General features: G+C 36.6%; 3 protein-coding genes across 3 annotated transcripts; all 3 read right to left on the bottom strand.

Annotated features, from left to right (window-relative positions):
- Positions 1–1747: 1747 nt before the first annotated feature.
- LOC143429857 (uncharacterized) lies at positions 1748–2408 on the bottom strand. Its single transcript, XM_076905681.1, has 2 exons — positions 1934–2408; positions 1748–1890 (listed from the first exon to the last, which is right to left on the bottom strand). The coding sequence occupies exons 1-2, from the start codon at positions 2406–2408 to the stop codon at positions 1748–1750; spliced, it is 618 nt and encodes a 205-aa protein (XP_076761796.1).
- LOC143429850 (uncharacterized) lies at positions 2405–3016 on the bottom strand. Its single transcript, XM_076905668.1, has one exon. It carries the CDS (start codon positions 3014–3016, stop codon positions 2405–2407), a length of 612 nt encoding a protein of 203 aa, XP_076761783.1.
- A 3332-nt stretch (positions 3017–6348) lies between these two features.
- Positions 6349–7635, bottom strand: LOC143429841 (ATP-dependent DNA helicase Pif1-like). Its single transcript, XM_076905656.1, has 4 exons — positions 7377–7635; positions 6932–7298; positions 6666–6878; positions 6349–6487 (listed from the first exon to the last, which is right to left on the bottom strand). The coding sequence occupies exons 1-4, from the start codon at positions 7633–7635 to the stop codon at positions 6349–6351; spliced, it is 978 nt and encodes a 325-aa protein (XP_076761771.1).
- Between the last annotated feature and the right edge of the window lie 15099 nt (positions 7636–22734).

Below are 22734 nucleotides of genomic sequence, written 5' to 3'. Positions count from 1 at the left end.
TATCGTTATTCTGACGTCTTTCTCGCACATTCTTACTTCGAAAATTTTCTTGCTTCTAGATATTACTTTGAACAGTACTTCCTACGGATTTTGCAACGGTCTTTTGACAGACGTACGAAGACGTGTGAGGTGGTTGTCAAGTCTTTAATTACAAATACCTTCTATTCACCGTGTCTCGATGCTTCGACTGGGCAAATCTTTCTAAAGTGAGCCTGTAATTGTCTAATCGTTTTCGCTAGCTCTATTGCATTGCCGCACGTCGCAGGGAAATACTCGGATGGCAAGCGGAGTTTCTGGCCGTATACCAACTATGTGGCTGATGCTGCTATGTCTTTGCGATAGGCCATTCGAATGCCTAGCAAGACTACAAGTAAATCATCCGCCCAGGTCCCGTCATCGTGTACTTCAATACTGTTTTTAATTGCCTGCGGAAGCCTTCCACAAGGTCGTTTTCGCGGGGATGATACGCGATCATTTTAATGTGATTTGTTCTTAATATCGCATTCAAACAATGGAATAACTGCGGCGTCCCAAAACTCGTGACCCACTCCGCGACAAATGCTCTCACGACTGTTTCTGATTCGATGCTCTTAATGGCGAATGCTTCGGGCCATCGAGTGAAACGATGGACTCAGGTGAGATAGAATTTGTCGCCTCGCGGTGTTGGTAGCGGTCCTACTAGATCGCATCGTATCGTGGGTGTGATCGTTTCTACGCGTAACAAGGCCACCGCGATTTCATTGTCTTTCCCGCTAATATGCCTTATATAAATCGTAAATTGGCTGATGAAATCATACTTGATTCATTCAGGTACCTGATGAAGGTACCTGAACTGTCATAGCGTACACTTTTCGGGCTTCTAATTAAACGCCTACGTTAAAGGTTTGTGATCGGTGTAGACGACGAATGAGCGACCGTCTACCACGTGTCGGAATTTCCTGATTGCGGAATATATCGCAAGCAATTCCCGATCATATGCGCTGCACTTTTTCTGAGCAGATGAGAGAGTCTTCGCACGGAACGTTAGCGGTTCCCACGATGGGTGGACTAACAACGTAGCGTACACCAACGCGTTTTTTAACTTCTAGAAAGCTTCTTTGGCTTCGGGTGACCAATGAAGTGCCGCGTATTCCTTTGGCTTCCCTTTTAGAAGCACGTTAATTGGCGCTTGCAGATTCGCGGCGGTACGTATGAACCGACGATAGAAATTGATCATACGGAGAAATCTACGTAGCTGTTCGATCGTTTTTGAATTGTGAAATTGAAATATTGTGCGTACTTTATTAGGTAATGGCTTCGTGCCGCGTTCGTCTACACCTGCGTTCGTGACCCCAAAAATGTACTTCTGATACGGGGAATACGCATTTCGAAGTATTGACTACGATTCTGTAGTTTTCTAGTCGTCCAAAGAGTTTTCGGAAATGTTTCTTATGTTTGGTCTCGTCCTTAGATGCGAATAGTATATCGTCTAGGTACGCATAACAGAAGTCTAGACCTCTAGTAGTACGGAATCATTGAATAGCTGGAACGTTTGCGCGGCATTTCGCAGTCTGAATGGCATCGATACATATTCGAATAATCCGAACGGCATTGTAATCGCGGCATGTAAATCTATGATCAAAAAGATCGTCTACCTGAACAGCATCCGTCAAAAGTTTTCTATATGTGGTATTGGGTGTCGATCGTGTATCGTCCTTGCGTTTAGCGCTCTGTAGTCGCCGAAGGATCTCCATCCATTGTTCTTTTTCTAGACCATACGCAAGGCTGAGGCCCATTGGCTTCTCGATGGTCTGATGAGGCCTCGGCTCATCAAATCCTCAAATTCCGCCTGCACAAATTTGTACATTTCGGGAGAATGACTGCGCTGTTTCGCGTAAGTCGGCGGCCCGGCTTGTAGTGTGAATATGATGTACTACGTCGTGTTTGCACCTACTCGTGGCCGCTGTAGGACGTGTGATGCTTGGGAGTTCGGCGAACATCTGATTGTATGCGCAGTTGTCGCTGATTGTCCGTCTCGGTGGTGTGGCGTCGTCAGTGAGTCGTCCCCTGGCAGAAAGTGACGTCGTCTGGAGCAGCAGTCGTTTGTTGCCGAGATCCACCAGTAACCTGTACTGGCTCAGGAAATCGGTGCCGATCATAGACCTGGAGATGTCCGCAATGATGACACTCCATGGAAATGCACGTCGGAGTCCCATGTTCAGGTTGATCGTCCTATCGCCGTAGATATTTATTACAATGTTGTTAGCCGCACATAGCTGGTACTCTGTCATCTGAATTCGGCCTTTGATATGCGTGCGAGGATACACGCAAAGGTATGAACCGGTATCAACCAAGACTTCTTCCTTCGTTGCGCGATCGGTGACGAACAAGCGGCTAGTCGCTGGACCCTTATTGGTTGCCGCGTTCATTGACATCCCTCCTCGATTCCCGAAAGGAAACTGCACAGCGAACGGTACCGCGTGGATGAGGTTCCAAATTTCCAGTGGTACCAACAATGCTTGAGCTTGACTGGTGAACTATTGCGAGTAGCAATCTTCGAACTTGAGCGGCGGCTGCAGAATCTTGTTTCTGGACGCGAATTTGAGAGCAAAATTTTCGATGCTCCGATATTTGAAAAGATTGGAGCTCCAAAGTCGGTGGTACTGATCGGCGTTATGCTAGTTACCTGCTGTGTGGTCCCATCGAGGATTTGGTCCGCTGTTCTGGCTAATTTGTTTAGCAGGAGGTCTGTTTGGGCCGTGACAAAAGCCCTGGCCATAGCCGGGTGGCGAACGGACCAGAACGGCCTTAAGAATTCATCGGACACCGTAGTTCCTGCCAGGTCCCTCATATGACATAAGAACTGCGCTGGCGTCCTATCTCCTATTTCCTCCTGTTTTAGTAGGCGGCGAATCCTTTGCAAGAAGGATAGTCTAAGCACTTGTTCTGCCTTCAGCGTTTCATACTTCTGAGTCTCCAGCGGGTTGCTAAAAATATCTTGAACTTCGATGGCGTACTTTGGTTCTAACTGAGACATTCTTTAATCGAACTTTGTACTGCCGGCTGTGACGCTGTTCGTTATCGATACGATCATAACGAATGTATGAACTTAGCCAGAGCGAAAATACATCAGTAAACGTCAAGGATGGCCATTTCATCTTTCACAATGAATTTCAGTTCATTTCTCTGTCATTAAATTTCGAGGTAAATGAAACTAACTTTTGTACTGCTAGCCGGTACAGACATTCCAGCTTACTTGCATTGAAAGGCTGATATGAGATGCGCCATCGCATTGCATGGAAAATTGGAACTTCATTGCTTTGACACTCGGACACTATGAAGCGCCATCCCGTTGCATGGAACTGTAGAAATCATCTTCTTTTGAAATGTAAAAGCTGACGGGAATTATGCTATGCAGAGAAAGTCACAGCTTACTTGCTTTGAAACGTTGAAATGAGAAGAACCATCTTGTTGCACAGAATATTTTTTATTGCTTACGACGAATTATAGGACTGAGATGTTCCACCTTGTTGCAAGGAAACTTAGAAGCTACTAACATTGACAAGTAGACACTCTGATGCGACATCCCTTTTCGTGAAACTTTATGAGTTACTTTGAAACGTAGGACTGTGTAGCTGCATCGCGTTACATGGAGATTTAGAAAGTGCTCACTATGAAACGTTAAAATGAGAAGCGCTATGATGTTGCATGTAACTTTGCATCTTACGTACTCTGAATCGCATATAGTGATACGGACCATCACTTTACATAAATATATAGAACACACATTGCTTTAAACGTTGAACTGAGAATTTGAGAACTTCCCTTGATACGTTGATAGTGAGGAGCTCTATTGAATTTCATAGAACTTCAGAACTTACTTGCTATGAAACGTAGGCAAATAAGGACCATCGCGTTACTTAAAACTTTAGAACTTGCTTACTTCGACAAAGATTTCTATTGGCTTCGTCCGATCTTTTAGAAGAGTTCTTGACAAACCACTTACTTTTCACGTTTGCAATATTTTTAAGTGTATTCGAGGTGTAATCGTTTAAGTTTTAAAATGATCAGTTAGTGTTGATTAGTATTTAGTAACTTGGTTATAAACATATCTGCATAAGATTTAATCCATATGTTTATAAGCCTGAAATTTATGCAGTCATTTGTTAATCATTTATTGCTCAAACAGCAAAGATTCTGACCGCTTCAGAATGGTTGACTTTCATTAATTTCTTAAAAATTGAAATACTGTTCAACTGCTTGCATTAAAGATTGTAATTAAGTTTTCCAAAATATTTTACCTCTTATAGATGAATTCTGGAATTGAAATTGAATGTTTTATTTTTCTAACTCCTGTTTAGAACATATTTCCATTGGAATGTTCAAGTATTTTTCATATTCGTAATTATTGAAAATGTTTGGTTGGTTCTCCAATTTAATATTTAGAATTTCTTGAGAAATATTTTTTATCGTAGTGAGCTATATAATTGCAATTAGAGTACTTTATGAAAGAATAATAACAGAGAGGTATGTATCCAGTCTTGTAGTTTTGTAAAGAGTATTTTATCTTACTATTTAAAATGAAATATTAAGATTTGTTTATAATGTAATGGAATTACCTTTTGATTCAATTTCACAATGATAATCATCCATAGTTCAATAATTTTGTGATCTGTCCTCAGGAATCCGCAGCTCAGTACTTATAAAGTGAACGGTACAAAGAACAGCCTAACCAAACATAATCGAACCGATTTTTCAATACTAATCTTATCATGTTTAACTTATCCTGCAAACTATTAAAATGCCCTTCGAACAGTGTTTTTTCAAAGTGAAGTAAACGGTAAACATTATTAAATTAAACGTATGTTTCATTTACTAACAAAACCGCAAGTATTATCGCCTTTCTTTACTTTTTATAGTCTTCAATAGCTTCATGTTACACGTCGTTAAACTCATTTTAAAATACTCTATCGTATAACGGAAGAATGATTATACCAATTCATTTTAAAAAATGAAGGTAACCTTCAAATGTCCAACATACCTCCACTTACAAAAAGACTATTTTCATCAACGGATGGGCCCTTTGTATTGTGCAATTTTATATCAGCAGAAATTTCTATGAAACTTATAGTTTGAAGGATATCTGGGGTGCTAGTTATTACTGCTCCACCCAGTATATTGGTATGGATGTGTCCAACCAGGCAACGATGAACAAAGTTAAATTTAATATTACTATGTTTATTGTACTACTTATAATATATTTGTTTTTCTGTAATTTAGCCAAAAACAGTGTTCACGATGTCGGCAGATGAATGTATTTGCCTTAGAATTACAAGAGCTGACAATTTCGAAAGTAGAATATTTCTTTACTCCGTTGACCGAATCATTGGAAACGTTAAGCAAAGTGCGTGCCTTTCAAAACAGTCAGAAATTGCAAATTATGATACAACGTTTCCAAGAAATGGTACTTGTCACTCTTTTTTAATTTCCGTTTTTTTTTAAACAAAGGAAATTTAATTGAAATATCCATAAAATTTAAGGACAAAAAGTTATTATAATCTTACGTAACATATACGATGGTAATAAAGGATAAGTACGCAGAACTGAAAATGGAAAGTAGCGAGCAGAGAAAAAAACTGATAGAACTGCAAAGTAGAACGATACATCCCTCAAATGATGGTTCTACGTCAATAAAATCTGTTAAACAAAGAACTATTGCAAAAATCATGTATAATTAGTATTACTTCTGTTCAATAGCTATAATAGAACTGGACTGAAATAGATATAAGACAGGCATTTATATCTATACGTTCTATTCTATGCAAAGGCAAATATTTCAAAGAGAAAAAATGTATCACTTACAAATTACTTATGTTCGCAGAGATCTCACTAATACAGGCTTCTCATCTTCCAGATCTAATCATTCATTTAACATGGAAAGGGGACGAGGAATAGTAAAAGGTTTTCATATTTCATAGTCTCACTCGATACGTCGAATGGATCACGTAAAATATCGGACACTAATTGCATTTACACCTTCAGACCTTAAATATATAATTGCAAGAACATATTTAATACCGTTTTTATTTTGATTCCAAAATAGATACACCGGCTCGAAACAAAGATACAAGAACTCGATTTTATTATTTTCTATAAACTAGCTCGATACGGCGATTTCTTCCATTGAGTCGTTAATTACTTTATCATAAAAATATATAAATTTATTTTTTATATATATTTTTTCAATGCATCGTTACAAATTCATGCAGTTGAGGGTTATATTAAATACGATGACAGCATATTGTTTAAGAAATTACACAAGGCGAAGTTATGGACGCAATAGCATGAACTTTTATTTTATAAGTAATACTAGCTGTACCCGTTCACACGTTGCTGTATTTGAACAAAAAGGCAGTATTGATACCTCAAACATAATTTATTAATGATCAAATGTATACAATACATCAAAATGAAAATTAACAATAAAATTATCCCTACATATATGTCACTTAAATATAACATATGTACAAAACATAGATATACATAGTTAATGGTAGAATAAACATGCTTCTTCACTTGTGATATTGAACAATATTGCAAACGAATTTCAATTGAACAATAATATAAGTAATTATTAAATATCATCATGAAATGAATGATATTTGATGATTAATGGTGAACTTTACCTTAGTAGTGCTTGTAAATATACAACATTATTTGTTTTCCTATCTGGTGCAAGAATAAATAAATTTGATGGTTTTCCAACTCGTGAACACCCAACGTACAGCTGTCCATGTGAGAAGCATGGATTTATCCAATTTAATCCACATACTTGCAATGATTGTCCCTGTACTTTGTTAATGGTCATTGCGAAGGCTAGTCGTACAGGAAACTGTAGACTGAATTTCGTACAAGGATGATTGGGGAACCAATTTTCAAAGATAAAATATGCGGTGGCATTCCTTGTAGATCCAATGAATTAAAAAATTCTATTGGATAATTAACTGATTCATCGTGATTGACAACAGTATATATGGATTTGTATGTTGTTTCTTCATCAGGTATTTCATTTTGAATTGTGCAATTTATTAAATTCACACGAATGTTTTTGGCTGCCAATATAGCACGCTCACTAACCCATTGATTATTTTTATAATTCTGCGATACATTTGGAAAAACTTTGGCAATCAATTCATCAATGGATTTTGCAATGTGACAAAAGTTTTCTGGTAATGTAATACAGTGTGTGGATCCGTCCATTTCTATTTTACCATTCCCAATATCTAACAATTGTTTTTCAAATCGTTCAGAAGATTCGTCTTATTGTAATTGAACACGCATATTGGTCTTTAAAGATATTTTCTCTACACACTGCCATAACACTGATGATTTGAGACATGCATTCAATTCATCTGCAGGTGCTGAACGTGGTATAACTGGTAAAGTTTGTCGAAAATCGCCAGCTAGCAAAATGAGTGCACCACCAAAGAGCTGTCCATTTCCTCTCAAATTTTTTAATGCGCGATTGAGTGCTTCCAATGATTTCTTGTGTGCCATGGTGCATTCCTCCCATATTACAAGTTGACATGATCTCAGTACTTTTCCCATCCCAAAATATTTGCTAATATTACATGTTGGAGTTTCAATTACCTGCATATTTAATGGCATGTTCGACCACCATCCAAAAGAGTTGCTGCAATATCAGATGATGCAATAGCAAGTGCAATATTATTTTGTGATCTTATAGTTGCCAGAATAATTGAAATAAGAAAAGTTTTACCAGTGCCATCAGGTGCATCTAAGAAATATAAACCACAACTCTTGTTAGATATTGCATTTATAATTGTGCCATATGCTGTTCGTTGTTCTAATACCAATTTCGGCAGATTAATTCGAACAAATGTTTGTAATTCATTAACATCGAAGTGCATTTCTCGTTGTACACCACGATCGAAAATGTCATTACCAGATCTATTTAGTAATCATTCCCAATTCTGTCAGTGACTTGTTGGCTATTGTCAAACATACATCCTCAATTAAAATCAATACTGCATTGTATATATTTGGTGTACATTGAATGTTGGGATTAGCATTTATTCTACGCATGCGATGTAAAATGTCTTCACTCATATAGTCTTTATATCTTTCCCGAAGATCCTTTGGATTAGCAGGAAAACATGTAGTTAGTATGATGGAAAATAGGGTACGTATCTGCTGTGGTTGAGCTGTATTAGAAGCATCAGCGAGTGAAATATCCCAATGAGCATCGTTTTCTAAGAGATTTAATTTCTGGCAAGCCTCACGAAATGTGGCACACACATGGCCATTGACCGTTTTTAATTCTTGGAAAGTTGTTGGTCCACAAACATTGATTAATAATAATCATAGGTAAAAGCATTCTGCGTTATTTGGATGTACAGTGTACAGACGACCTAATGCATTTGTGGAATATAAATTTAGGTATCTTTGTACTGCTTTACCTTTTTTATGAAGCTGAAATTTTCTTATTGATGTATTCCACGTAAAATAAATTGATACTTCAGAGTACAGTAGTGTCCTTGCAAAGGTATCATTTCAAAAAAATTCAGTTAATGTTGTTGGCGGTGGTGACATTGCTCTTGCACGTATATTTTCTGATGTAAAATATACATGCTGTCCATCCTCAAGATGTACTGCTAAATGAACAACCGTTGGATATTGCTCATGAATGGAAAATGATAAAATACGCCATGCAGTCTCATTGCTACATATGTAGCGTCCCAGTTGATATTGGGTGACTTCATCGTTAGATCCAGTTGTATTTTCCACTCCAAACACTGCCATATCGCTTCCTTTGTTCACATATTTGCAAATATATTTTATAGCTTTCACTGACTGCAGTACTCAACATTTATGTGTGCGTTATACGTTTTTAGTAGTAATGGAGAATATGGTACTACGCAACGATTATCAACATCAATAGTATTGTTGAGTATTTTTAGTTTAATGGATTTTCCACCATCTTTAGATCGTCGTCGATAGAGTGGATATTCATCATTGCCTGTAATAGTTTCAGCAAGTAAGTTTCTGGGATACCGCTTTGTGCACTTTAATTATTATTTAGTGAACGACATGGACCATGAATCATATTTTTTGAGACAATATCGTGTAAGTCTTTATCAATTTCAATGTCTGGTATTTCTGCAGAGATGATTTCATCAATTCTGTTTGGTGTTATTTTTCCCATCATCCATATTAAGATATGCGCATGTGGTAAACCATTATTTTTGCCATTCAATGGAATACATCCAACAGCGCGTCTCTTCAAATGCATAATGTTTGACAATAAAATCTATCAAAATATTTTAATTTTTGTTTAAATACACGCGCAGAAATATCATGACGATCTGATGGTGATTGTCCAATTAATAAACGCTTCTTCATTTCATCCCATGCTCGGTTGCGTGTAAATGTGATGAAAAAATCTGGACGACCATATGCACGAACATACGTCATTGCATCTTGTGCATATTCATGCATGTGCCTTGGGCTGCCTGTAAATGTGGATAGTAAAATGACCATTTTTCCCAATTCACTAAGATTGCCATCATTTACAATTGCATCACGTAAATGGATGTAGTCTTCAGAATGCAATTTGACTTGATTTAGTAGTATGTAGAGCAGTCTTTCACTTTGTATTTTTACATACATGTCAACAATGTATTGATGAAATAACTCTATATTTCAATATATGATTATCAGCATTCTCACAAATCATCGTTCGATATGCATAATAATTCATAGCACTGATCTTTTTGTGGATGTCCACATTAGTTGTAGGATTTCTCAAATTAATATTAAAATGATATCCATCCTCTCCTTGCAAAAATAGAATGGGGTATTGTAATGCACCATATGAATGATGCGTTTCTGATACTTGGATTGCTGGACGTCACCATTTCTACGACTAAGAATTATATTGCGAGAATTAAATTCTTCATCAACTATGACAATTGCCACTTCATCGATCGTTGGTGCATTGAATTGTCTTCGATGTTGACCAATAGGTGTTTTATCTGCCCTTATTATTACTTGGTAATCGTCAAATGGCAGTTGTTCAGTGGCAGTTTTAAATAATTTAATTAATTCATTATGTTGTACAAACAAATTTTGTAATTCAGCGACAATCTCTCGTTTAGTACTCATATTCAATTGAAACCGTCTGTTGATTTGTTCGTCAATATTTACCATAAAATATATCTGAAGATATTTGTAATCAGCATTTGGCAAGGGCAGTAGTGATTCAGCAGGGTGATAAATTTGCCCTTGTACTTTAAATGTTGGCATATATTTTGCGCTAACGATATTCATTGCTCCGAACGATATCATTTGGAAGCATGAATTGTACTTGGGTATATTTTTCAAATAATTTTTGATTTACTTGTTTCACCTGATATTGAAGTTAATAATGGTTCAGGTGGTGAACGCAAGTCTGGTAACTTTACATTTCCATCTGCACAGCACATACCTGGTGCTTCATTTTTTAATTTTTGAGCACCATAATACGTACACTTTTTATCCATTTTTCCAATAATTACAATTTGATGAATACTGTATTTGTAAAGGGGATTGTAATTGAAACCACATAAATTCAAATCAGTATGTATCGTGCGTCTTGTCTATGTCCTGCGAATTCGATTCCTTTGCTGCCTTGCTTGCCTCTGTTCACTCGTTTCTATTGATCGAGCAAGAGCAGTGTGAACTCGATCTCTTTCTTGCCTAGCTTGTCTCTGCACACTTCTGAAGCTCGTTCTTCTCTTCTCCTTTTTGCTTGATTTGTAGATCGACCAGTGGCACTTCGCTTTGCTGGCATAATTGTGGGGTTAAATAAAACGTATTTCCAATTATTTTCTTCAGCTGGACATCAATAATATTTTTATTTATTTAGATATTAATAATTTATTCTCGTATTAATAATTGCAAAAGTTTGTTGACTGCATTTTTGTATTTATTAGAATTTTCTGGCGAAAAATCGAACGTCAAACGCATTAATGTTGTTTTTTGTAATTTAAATTAATTTGTTAAAATCATAAAGGAAATACAATTTCTGTATTTAAAATACTTTAAATTTTAATATAATTTGTAATATTCAACCAATAATTGAAAAAATATAAATAAAACGATTCAATACTTTATTTACCTTGTGATTTATATTTTTATTTTGATTACAACTGTTATCATGGGTATGTTATTTTTTTACAGTTTAATTTGTTTTAAAAAAGTAAGTTCTATGAGTAAATTTCATGAATAAAAATTGAAAAATTCAATTTATTCATGGTTACACGTTTAATAAATATTACTAATTAAATGTTATTTTGATATTTTTGGGATATTTGTTCGGGAGCACCTACAACTCCAACTCTGATTTAAAAAAAATTTTCAAAAACCTTCCCGGAGATATACCTAATAATTTCCCAAATTTTCACGGCGATTGGATGTATGGTTTTTGAGTCTATCAAGTACAGACAGACAAACAGACAGACACACATTAATTTTTATCTATATAATAGATAAAATGATGAACTAGCCACTCGTATCAGGAGTAAAAAGAGTGTTTGGTATGCAATGTTCGTTGTAAAATATAATTAAGCAGTCAATATATCAAATGACAGCACATAATAAATCACTGAAAGTATAATGATATGAATAGTAAGGAAAGCATATTTATTTGTTAGATGTTTATGAATACAAATTTAAAGGTCCAAATCACATTTAATAAATTAGTGTTTAACAAGGTAGTTTAATGTTGTTTCAAATAGGCGTGGAGAACTAGCTGGTACTTCTGTCAATGTAATTTCATTTCTGCTGGATACAGTAAAAACACATTTGCAATCTAAGCAAGGTTTCATTAGATCTGGTGGATTTTCCAAATTTTAGAAAGGGATGATGGCAGTAGTAGTTGGTTCAGTGCCAGGTGATAAACATATACAACAAGGAAAGCAATGTAAACTGTTTTAAAATGTTCAAGATTATATAAATTAAACTATTATACTTTTATAATCCATGTAGCGTTTCTGTTCTTTGTAACTTACAAAGAGTCTTAAAAGTGTAACGCAATGTAAAAAAATTTGGAAAAAAAGAAAGCAGGCCTTAATCTCAGATAAAGGAACCTTGGATCTTGGTAATTATCAAAATGAGAACAATTCAAAAAAATCTGGAGTCCACACATTGGAAGAAAAATTCTTCCAGTGTAAAATGCTATATGCAGTGCAATAGCAGCTTCACATCCTCTTGATATTCTACAGAAAATCTTATGCCATTTTACTCGATTTACTAGAATCGAAACAATGAAACCTATTAGGTGGTATTTCTACAATTGCTACCAGAGCCAAACACACGCACACACGAAATCCATCAAGATTAAAGATACTGTGTATGTATTGGAGAATGCGTGCAATAAGAGAGGATTATTATATGAATAAATTGTAGAATTCCATTTGTAATTTATAATTAGATTATAAACATTTATATCCTTTTATCAGAAATTTATATAGGACAAAATTGCAGCACGCAGGTGTGTAAATATCACTTTGCGATCTCATTTCATTTTGGCAGTTATACTTATATATAAGCATCCATCCAAGCATAAAGCTTGATAATCTTTAAACTATAAAATAGGTATGAAACATTAGACCTTTTGCTGGCGTTGGTCTAATTTATCATTTTCAGAACTTGTGAAGCAGCTAGAACTATAATAACAAAGTAGTTTATATTTTTGCCCATTGTTTCCAAAGAAAACATTAAATATGATGAACTATGTTCATTTCATTATAAATATATGAGTAAAGTTCAATCGACATAAATAAATATTGACAAACGTGATTTATTTAATTTTTATCATATAAACATATTACAAAATTGTATAAGAATACATTTTACTTTAGTTTGTTTGATATTTTAAATATTTTATATTATCATGTTAAACTTTTAGAAAAAGTAACAAAATTTTTATAAGTAGGAATAATTTTTCCTTAATTAGTTAATATGTCAGTTCTTTTTAAGAAGATGGTATTTAATTTTTCGAACTAAGTTTTGACTTTAAATTGACCATTAATCTCTCTAATTTCATTGCTTTTTGTAGATTACCGCCAATTTTCAACTTTCCCATTACGGCTTTGTCGATGCAAGTTTTAATTCTCCGAAAGATATATAATATTATGTTATTAGTAAAGTTATTTTGCATTTCTAATTAATATGAACGTAAAAAATATATTTTTTTAATGAGAAAGCATTGTGAGAAAATTTTGAGAATCTATTGTTAGTGTTGTACCTAGTGGTTGATTAGGTTCTCCTCTCCCTGCCGCACTTTTTTACCATTATTAAGAACCAAAAACAGTGTACGAGCTTCGTCACCATTAAAATTTACAAAAATTACATACTGTAAATTTTTGCAAAAGTGATGTTAATTAACTCTTGAATTATGGTTGCTTGGGCAATTAATCAGACTGATCTATGATGTGTTATAATGTACGAGATCTAATAAATTTTTTTTAACATAATGAACAATATAGTATTTGAACTTACAGCTTTGTTAACAAACTCGCTGTTTAAATTAGTTTGGATGACAGTTAATATTTGCATGATCTTTTCCTCTGATTTATCTGTATAATTTGTTCGATCTTTTCAATTGTCATATATAATTATCCAAATCTATGTGTTCCAAATTCTCCTCTAGGAAGGAATCAGGCAACAATTTATCTTATCAATAATATTTATATTCTGTAAAATAAATTGATTTCTTTACTAAAATATAAATTATACATTCCTGTATTAATTGTAAGCCTTTAGATAATTATTCACACCTGGATTACACGCTTAATGGGTAAAATCAGACATTCCTTCAGTTTTTTAATATTGGCTTATCGATTACAGACTGATTAGTAACAGATTTACTGTTTTTGCAAAATAAAAGCGTACATTGCATCACCAATTACTTCCAGCTTCCCACTGTCTTTGACTAGACTCCATCCACAGCAATACCATCATTTTCATACTCATCGGCCCTTCTAAGAGCACACATCAACATACCAAACTTATATATTATATAAGCGATACGAGTTTGAAATCATATTCGTTTAATTTTTATACTTAATGGTGGGCTAATATTTACTATATCAGGATTTGTGCCTTTCTTTGAGTATTATAAGCATACTTTGATATTATTCACAAGATCATAATTGTTCATACAAATGGATTCTATGCCTGGTAGATGTAATAACGCTAACATTATTATCCCTTTCGGCACTGAGTTGTGCGGAAAATGGTTTTGCAAGAACCCATGTGTGGCGTTCGTTGATGTCAGATCGGTGGAGTTATCTTTGTGAAAACTGCTCAACCTGTTTGCAATTCTGTTTCAGCAGTGATTGAAGAGTTGGCGAAACGAGTCAATACATGCCTACGGATGGGTGTTCCCATTAAGAATAACTTATAACTTACTGACGGATGGTGCTGCTGGCGGTCTGTTACTCACAATCGACAGACGGCTGGTATTGCTTGTGGTTAATAATCCATAAATTATTGACGACTGGAGCCACCAACAATCGATAACATATGCTTTCACACACGGCTGGTGACCAATAGTACGTAACTCAAGGCTTATCAGCGACTGGTTTACTTTAAACCCGGCCACGGAAGGGGGCACGAGCATGCTTCCTCGCCATTTAGGGCATACGCGAAGAGATAAAAATGCCCATCCTAGCCCCCTAGCTAGCCACAGCTTCAGTCCGGGGCTAGGAAAAAATATGACACCACTATTATCGTCATTTGGGCATGCCTATCATATCCATCCGTTTATTAAATACGTGGCTGCACATAGCGACACCCATCATCGCTAGTCGCTCTCTTTGAGGAAAGGACCCCTTTTAGTCTTGACTGATAGCCCGCGTAAGGACTTTGATCTACGAATTGATTGGATAAGTGTTAAAGTTAATATGAGAGATTCCAACTGTCCCATACATATTCGATAAGGGGAGAGCAGGGCTGCGATGGGGCAGAACCTGAGTGGATCTCTCCCCCGACCCACACCAATCTGAATGCCCTAGGCCATCCACCTAGGGCACATTCCGGGGGGGGGGGGGGGGGGACACGAGGAGGTTTGATGCGAGGCTAAGGTGTGAGAGGCTATGTTTTCGCGTCATCAACCCTGTGACCTTATCACCGGGACCATCGCTATTCTTGGATACTAGGCGCCAACGGGCCGCCCGACACCTACAAATGCGTATGGTAGTTTATGGTGCATCCCCATTCTATCACCGACTGGTAGAGCCTGCGGTCGGTAACTCACGATATATCGACAGTAAGTGATGCCTGCGGTCGATAACTCACAATATTATAACGACTGGTATTGCTAATAGTCGGTAATTGACGAATTATCGACGGTATTGCCAGCTATCGATAATCCATTTCTTACTTGGCTTAACTTAATATAACATGCTCTAAACTTAATTCAAACAAGCTAACCTCAGTTACACCTATTCTGACTTTACCTGCCTTCACTCAAATCTAACCCAACCTAACACAATCTAACTTTACCTTTTAATACATAAACAAATCAAACCTACGCTTTCTTAAATCGAAACCAACATAACCGAACAACCTACAATCATACCCAGACATAAACCAACCTACCATAACCTAGCGGAGACTATCTAAATGTAACATAAACACACTTCCATCTCGGGATGGAAGCAACCTCCGCAACTTTCCTAGGGATGAGTCTGTGCAAGTAAGCCTTCCGCACTTACGGAATGGCAGAGATCTGCTCCGATTAAACTCTTATTCAAGTAATGTAATGTAATGGTCGGCAGGTTCAATCGGAGCGGGTCCACACCGGATACAGGAGCGCCTTCGGCGAAATGAAAACGAACAGTCGGAAAAGAGTAAAACTTTACTAAAAAAATCGTACGGAAATCCAATATTTCGACGCGTATCTAACATACATCTAACTAAAACGTACTTCGAAAAATACAAAGGATAAGAGGATATATTCTCCAATGTATGACATATATAAATCAACGGATGCAAGGGAGAACACTCGATCTCATAAGGACAAGGTACAATGAAATAGACGATATCATGAGAGAAAATAAAAAAATCGGAAAGCTTAAAATAAAAATAATAATTCGGATTGAACAAATCAATATCACTAATCCCGGAAACCTTAATGCAAAACGCATGACTACGAATCGGTTGGAGTATAAGATAGGTGCTGGTCGCGGTTCGAGTGGCCCTGGGAGTCCTTCGCCCGCATCGGGGCAGGCAGTAGGATGGTGGAGGGCATGCAGCCCCGCCTCCCTCCCCACGGCGTGAGAGAGACTTCTATGCATATGCTGCTGAGAGGTGCTGCCAGCTCGTGATTGACACAAAAGGACAGGGGAATAGCAAAGGATACGAAAAGCGTATATGAAGGAGACAAAGAAAGCCTCGGAATGGAGCACAGACACGAAAGGAGAAGCATCAAGAGCCGAAATAAGTGTAGGATAATGGGAAGGCTACCGATAAGAAAAACACCTACACTTTTAAATAGAAGAATAGGCAGCCACACATCAGACGTAATGATAGATATTATGAGCGAGGATACGACGAAGCTAATGACATATTAAAAAACGTTAATGGGAAATATCAGGCATATAAAAAAAAACTGACATCGAACACTTGATCGAACTAGTGGCGAACGCTACAGAGAAAAATTAAGCAATTTAAGGAGCAGGAAGCATTCGAGGACAGGCAGCGAGATGAGGAAAAGCAGGAAAATGGACAGAAATACGAAAAGATGACGCAAGAAAATCGAGAGCGGGAGATATAATTCTGGAATTTAACTGGAAAACAGGTGTAGAGGACAAAATAAAGGAAATCAAAGAATCTCTGAAAAAAGGATTCGAAGTAAAGCATATGAGTGCGAGTATAATGTTCCAACTAAGGGACATATAGCCGTTGGATGATCAGAGAAGAAATGAAGGAGAACATAAAACGAACAGAGGAAAAAATCGAAGGAAAGGATAGCGGTATAAATGTCGAGATTTTAAGAGGAACGTGGAGAGGCAACCAAGTCGCGTTAGTTGAATTTGGACAGAAATACAGTAAAGAGCTAAAGAAGGTCAAACGACTAAGAATAGCATTGACACCTTGTCCCTGCAAAGTGCTACTCAGAATAGAGAGATGCTTTAAATGTCATAAACTGGGACATATCGACAGAAATTGCGATGGAGTCAAGGATAATAAGGGCATCTGCAGAAAATGCGGATTCTAGAATCATACGATGACCGATTAATTGTCCGGCCTACAGAAAGCCGTTGATAGAAAAGAATGACAAACAAATATGGAATTAAAAGTCCTACAAATCGATCTGGACAGATGCCGAATCGCGCAAGAAATCATGCAGCAAATGCGAATGGTTCAAGAGACACATGTGGTAATAATATCGGAGGGACACAAGATAGAAGAATATTGACTGCAAGACGAGAACGGTGACGCTGCGATATGGATAACCGGCGTTAATCGAAAATGTTTCACATACGGCATCACATACTCCTGGACCGGAATCGTTCATGCAATGGTCGAAGGAATAAAAGCTGTAAGCTACTACTTCTCGCCGAATAGAAACGGAAAGAGATCGAACAATATATAAACGAAACTGAGGTTAACATAGAAAGGGGAGGAAATGATCTAATCGCGACGAATCCGAAAGAAGACTATACATACTTTAAGAACGGAAACAAATCAAAGATAGATATAATGTTGATAGGAGGTTGCATATACGCTAAGTTGCGTAAAGAAGTGTTTGAGATATTTTCAGCGTCGGACCTTCAATACGTACTACATACCTTCCTTAGTACGAATTACAAGAATAACGAAGACGGATTTGCAAGCCTCGATGGAAAGGAAGCGAACTGGAACGATGAAAATACATGATCAACTTATATAATATATAGATATTTATTATTATTTAGAGGGGATGATCTATTTTTAAGTATCTAATATATATGATAAGTGTAATTATATAAACTAATTTCAAATATTTACTTGAAACATCATGAAAGGATGTGGTCCAGCGAGTGGGGGATTAATGGATCCTTGCGAGGAGCATACGGTCCAGCGAGTGGGGACTCGCGTCTCGTGGTGGGGCTAGCGGCGCGTCATTCGCGTTTAACTTATAAAATATTATAATGAAGTAGTATAGCATTATCTTACAATTACGTGTGTGTTGTTCGTGTCTTGCATTCGTAACGTGTGTAACCTAGATTTATGAATTCTTACATGCAGCAATATATTAGTCCCGATATAGTATATATATGTATGTAACAGACTTAAAAGTAGAATACAGGTAAATTCGGAATCTGGTAAAGACGGCTCCCTGAATTGGAAGAGTCCGCATTGAGGTGATGGGCTGCAACTGCGCCTTTCAACAGAACGAAATCACAGGTGCGAAGTAGACAAGGGTGTTCTTGATTATGCTTATCTGCTTCTACACTTCAAAACAATGTGAATCCCAACATTCCTTACAATGGCATAGCGTTTCTAGATATCTACGTGTCGACGCAATAGAGTTCTAATGCTTCATTCAACGCAATTTCGCACCTCACTTCAATGTTTCATGATAAGGTATAACATTCTATGCAATATGTTATATTTATCTGCTTTTACACTCCAGAAGAATGTGACACCACCTTGTAATGGGCTAGCATTTCTAGATGTCTTGGTGTCGGTGGAATACATTTCTAATACTTCATACAGCGTGATGTAGCATCTCATTTCAACATTTCAAAGCAAAGAAGTAATCATCTATGGATAGCACTATGTCTATCTGCTGGAGCTCTTCAACAGAATGTGCGCTCCGTAGTGTCTGTCTGTCAAAGCAATGGTATTATAACGCTCCATACATTGCGATGGCGCATCTCACTCCAACGTTTCAAAGTAAGTATGCTGTAATCTTCTATGCATAGCATTATGTTTATCTGCTTCAACACTCCCAAATGGTGGGAATTCTACATTTCCATGCAACTGGATAGCACATTATTGTGTATGCATGTAATAGCAATGTAGATATAATGCTCCGTGTAATGATATGGCGCACCTTATACCAACGTTTCAAAGTAAGTTAGTTGTTAGTTTCTATGTATAGCATTATGCTTATCAGCTTGTACACTTTAACATTTTCTTTTCTTCTAGACACCAACTGGCCTGGAAACCTGTGACAGAAAACGAACTGAACATATTTGTTGGTGTCCTGCTTGTATTGGTTGTAACGCCACTACCTGAAATTAGATTATATTGGTCTCAAAAGTGTATGTATATAAGCGATCGAATAAAAAACGCGATGAAACGCGATCGGTTTATATCGATACTTAGATACTTACATTTCACCGTTATTTCCATGGTTAGGACTGAGGACCGTTTGTATAAACTTGGAATTATTATTAATTCGATTGTCTACACTTTTAAAAATACTGATAAGCCCGGTAGAAATGTTGTAATTGACGAAGCCATGGTTCCATGACGAGCACGCCCCAGTTTTTGCCAATATATCCCCGGAAAGCGGCATAAATATGGTATAAAACTCTGTAAACTGTGCCTTCCGGAAGACTACACCCATAACATTCTTATTTACGTCGGAAAAATGCAACCAGAATAGTGAAAGCACATGCACATGCTGTAGTTATGTCGTTGGAGGGTGAATTATTATTTGAAAGCAGCGTAGTATACGCAGATACTTTTTATACTACTGTCCCTTTGGCCGTGAAACTTCTGCAAATGGGAACATTTATTTGTAGTACAGTAAAACTTAATAAAAAATTTCCCCAGCTGCAGACCAAACGAAAACAGCAACGGTGTAGCTTTATGTATTTTCAAAATCGGAGCTGCTTTAAATTTTTAAAGTGAACGGATAAGAGGCCGGTATACATGCTAGCCACTTCTGAAAACCACAGATGTGTTATTGTCCAGGGTTGTAATAATAAGTTAAAGTCGGACACAGTGTTTCTTTATAACAAAGCTAAGAAGGGGTTTGGCCATCCGACCAGAAGTCTTCTTATCACAGTTGATTACACAGAACAGTAAAGTGGTATAGAAAAATAGTTATCAAATTAGTATGCGGGATTTCTCTCGTCAATGCCTGTTATATACATAGAAAATGGAGTACCAAAGGTATGAAAATATTAAACTTCCGCGAAAAATTTATTGATTATCTCCTCAGTACAATGGATCATCACGGTGAACAAACGTCATCTGAAACTGAAGCAGTGCCCAAGAAACGTACACATTTTCTGCGGTCGTTCCAAGGACGCACGAGAAAAACTAGACAGCGATGTAAAGAATGTTATAAATTTATGTCTAGAATAAATGGTAGACAGTATGCCGCGAATAAGGCGATAAAAGTAAAAACCTGTTGTAACCGATGTAAGGGCTAACTAAAACTCTACCCAACATGTTTTGAAAAATTACATAAAAAGATTAAATAATTATGTTAGGTTTATAATATTGATTTGTTATGTTTTAAATATTGAATGTTTATTTATAATGCAGAGAATTAGATCACTACAGCTTTGACAAGCAGACAATATGAATTCCCAGCCCGGTGCAAGGAACAGTCGAATTTACATTCGTTTGAAGTGTAGAAATAGGTAAGGATAATGCGATACATAGAACATTACAACATTCTTGCTTTCGAACGTAAAATGAGATACTCCACCGCACCGCATACAGCATTAGAACTCCATTGTTTTTACACGTAGACACTATAAAACGCCGTCCCGATGCATATGTCTGTAGAATTCAGATTCTTCTGAAGTGTAGATGCAAATAAGCATAATGCTATGCATAGAAGATTACAGCTCACTTACTTTGAAACGTTGAAATGAGAAGTGCTATCGCATTGCGTGGAGTAGTAAACTCTACTGCTTCGACACGCAGACACTCTGATCTACCTTCTTGTTGCATGGAACTGTAGAATTCACATTCTTTAAACTGTAGAAGCAGATAAGCATAATGCTATGCATGGAGGATTACAGCTTACTTAATTTGATATCATGAAATGACATGCACAATTGCATTGCATGCAGCATTAGAACTCCATTTCATTCACACGCAGGCACTACGAGCCGCCATTCCTTTGCATGGAGATGTAGCATTCACTTTCTACGGAAATGTAGAAGTAGATATGCATAATGCTATGCTTAGCATATTTCAGCGTACTTAATTTGAAGCGTTGCAATGATATGCGGCATAGCAATGCATGGAGCATTATAACTCCATTGCTTTAACACGTAGACATTATGAAGTCACTTCCTCTTGCATGAAACTGTAGAACTCACACATAGGATCCTTACTGTGAAACTTTGAAATAACAAGAGCCATTCGCACTGCATGGAGCACTGCAACTCCATTGCTTTGACACGCAGACACACTGAAGCGCCATCTCGTTGCACAGAACTGTAGAATTCATATTTATAGGAAGTGTAGATGCCGTTATCGGCTTCGTTATATGCTTATGCATAATGCTATTAATTGAAGATTGCAGCTTACTTACTTTGAAACGTTCAAATGGGATGCGCCGTCGCATTGCATGGTACTTTAGAACTTTATTCCTTTGACACGCAGACACTATGAAGCGCTATTCCGTTCCATGGAAATGTATAATTCACAATCTTTGGAAATGTAGAAGCAGATAAGCATAATGCTTTGTTTAGAAGTTTTAGCTTATTTACTTTGAAAATTTGCAATGAGATGTGCCTTTGAATTGCATGAAGTATTAGACCGCTTCTGTTTTCACAAGCAGACTCTGTACAGCGCCATCCCGTTGCAACCGTTAGGCATAGTATTATCTGTTGGCCATGTTTTCTATTGCCTTTCCAAAATTTGTCATTAAACATGGTTTTTCGAGTCTTATCATGAATATAAGCTGTGGAACCGAAAATTCGTAAATACTTTACTTTAGGCTTTTTATCAAGCCACATTTCAAATGGCGTTTTACTTTGTTTTCAAGCTTTTGTTGGTCTTAAGTTTATTAAATACGTCACAGTTAAAGCTGCTTCCACCCAAAACAGTTTATTTAAACTGGCACCACTTATCATCGTGCGTGCCTTTCCTGTTACGCTTCTGATCATTCTCTCAGAAACACCAATTGGGGAGTTCGCGGAACTGTTAGATGGTAACTAGTACCCTTTTCTGCACAATAATATTTCATCTCATTTGACAGATATTTTTTGCCATTATCGCTATACAACTGAACAACTTTTAAATTAAAATGAGTCTCGCTTCTAGTTGCAAAATCTTTAAATGCAGAAAATACTGCTGATTTATATGTAATCAAATACGTTACACGGTAAAGTGTATATTGGTCCACAAACAGGAGAAAATAATTCTTTCCGTTAATAGTTGATAGAATAATAAAACAACATACATCTGAATAAATAATAAACGATGGTCGCTTTACATGCTTCATATTTTTTACCGTTTTGAATGATAACCGTGCTTGCTTACCATTAATGCAAGCCTCACATGAATTATCATTCTGCACTATCATTTCAATATGATTTACATCATTGACCATTTTTTTATTCTTCAATTCTACGAATTTTGATCTTCCAATGTGGCCCAAACGCTGATGCCATAGTTCGTAGTCAATACTTACTGCACTATGAATCTGGTGATTAATCAACTTTTCACCATTTTTTATTTGAAAATCAGTAATAGATAAGCTATTTTATTCCTTACCTTTGA

Source organism: Xylocopa sonorina, chromosome 1, assembly GCF_050948175.1.
Source record: "Xylocopa sonorina isolate GNS202 chromosome 1, iyXylSono1_principal, whole genome shotgun sequence".
In the NCBI taxonomy this organism is placed as follows: Eukaryota; Metazoa; Arthropoda; class Insecta; order Hymenoptera; family Apidae; genus Xylocopa; species Xylocopa sonorina.
The sequence above is the reverse complement of the archived record's forward strand: the minus strand, read 5'-3'. Positions and strand labels throughout refer to the sequence as shown.

What these genes read in the sequence shown, in the direction of transcription:
- LOC143429857 (XM_076905681.1), bottom strand. Translation starts at nt 2,408, where the DNA reads ATGAACGCGGCAACCAATAAGGGTCCAGCGACTAGCCGCTTGTTCGTC. An exon ending in ACGTCCTACAGCGGCCACGA is followed by an intron (nt 1,891 to 1,933) that starts GTAGGTGCAAAC and finishes TCACACTACAAG; the next exon opens with CCGGGCCGCCGACTTACGCG.
- LOC143429850 (XM_076905668.1), bottom strand. Translation starts at nt 3,016, where the DNA reads ATGTCTCAGTTAGAACCAAAGTACGCCATCGAAGTTCAAGATATTTTT.
- LOC143429841 (XM_076905656.1), bottom strand. Translation starts at nt 7,635, where the DNA reads ATGCAGGTAATTGAAACTCCAACATGTAATATTAGCAAATATTTTGGG. An exon ending in TGCAGATGAATTGAATGCAT is followed by an intron (nt 7,299 to 7,376) that starts GTCTCAAATCAT and finishes AATTACAATAAG; the next exon opens with ACGAATCTTCTGAACGATTT. An exon ending in GATCTACAAGGAATGCCACC is followed by an intron (nt 6,879 to 6,931) that starts GCATATTTTATC and finishes TACGAAATTCAG; the next exon opens with TCTACAGTTTCCTGTACGAC.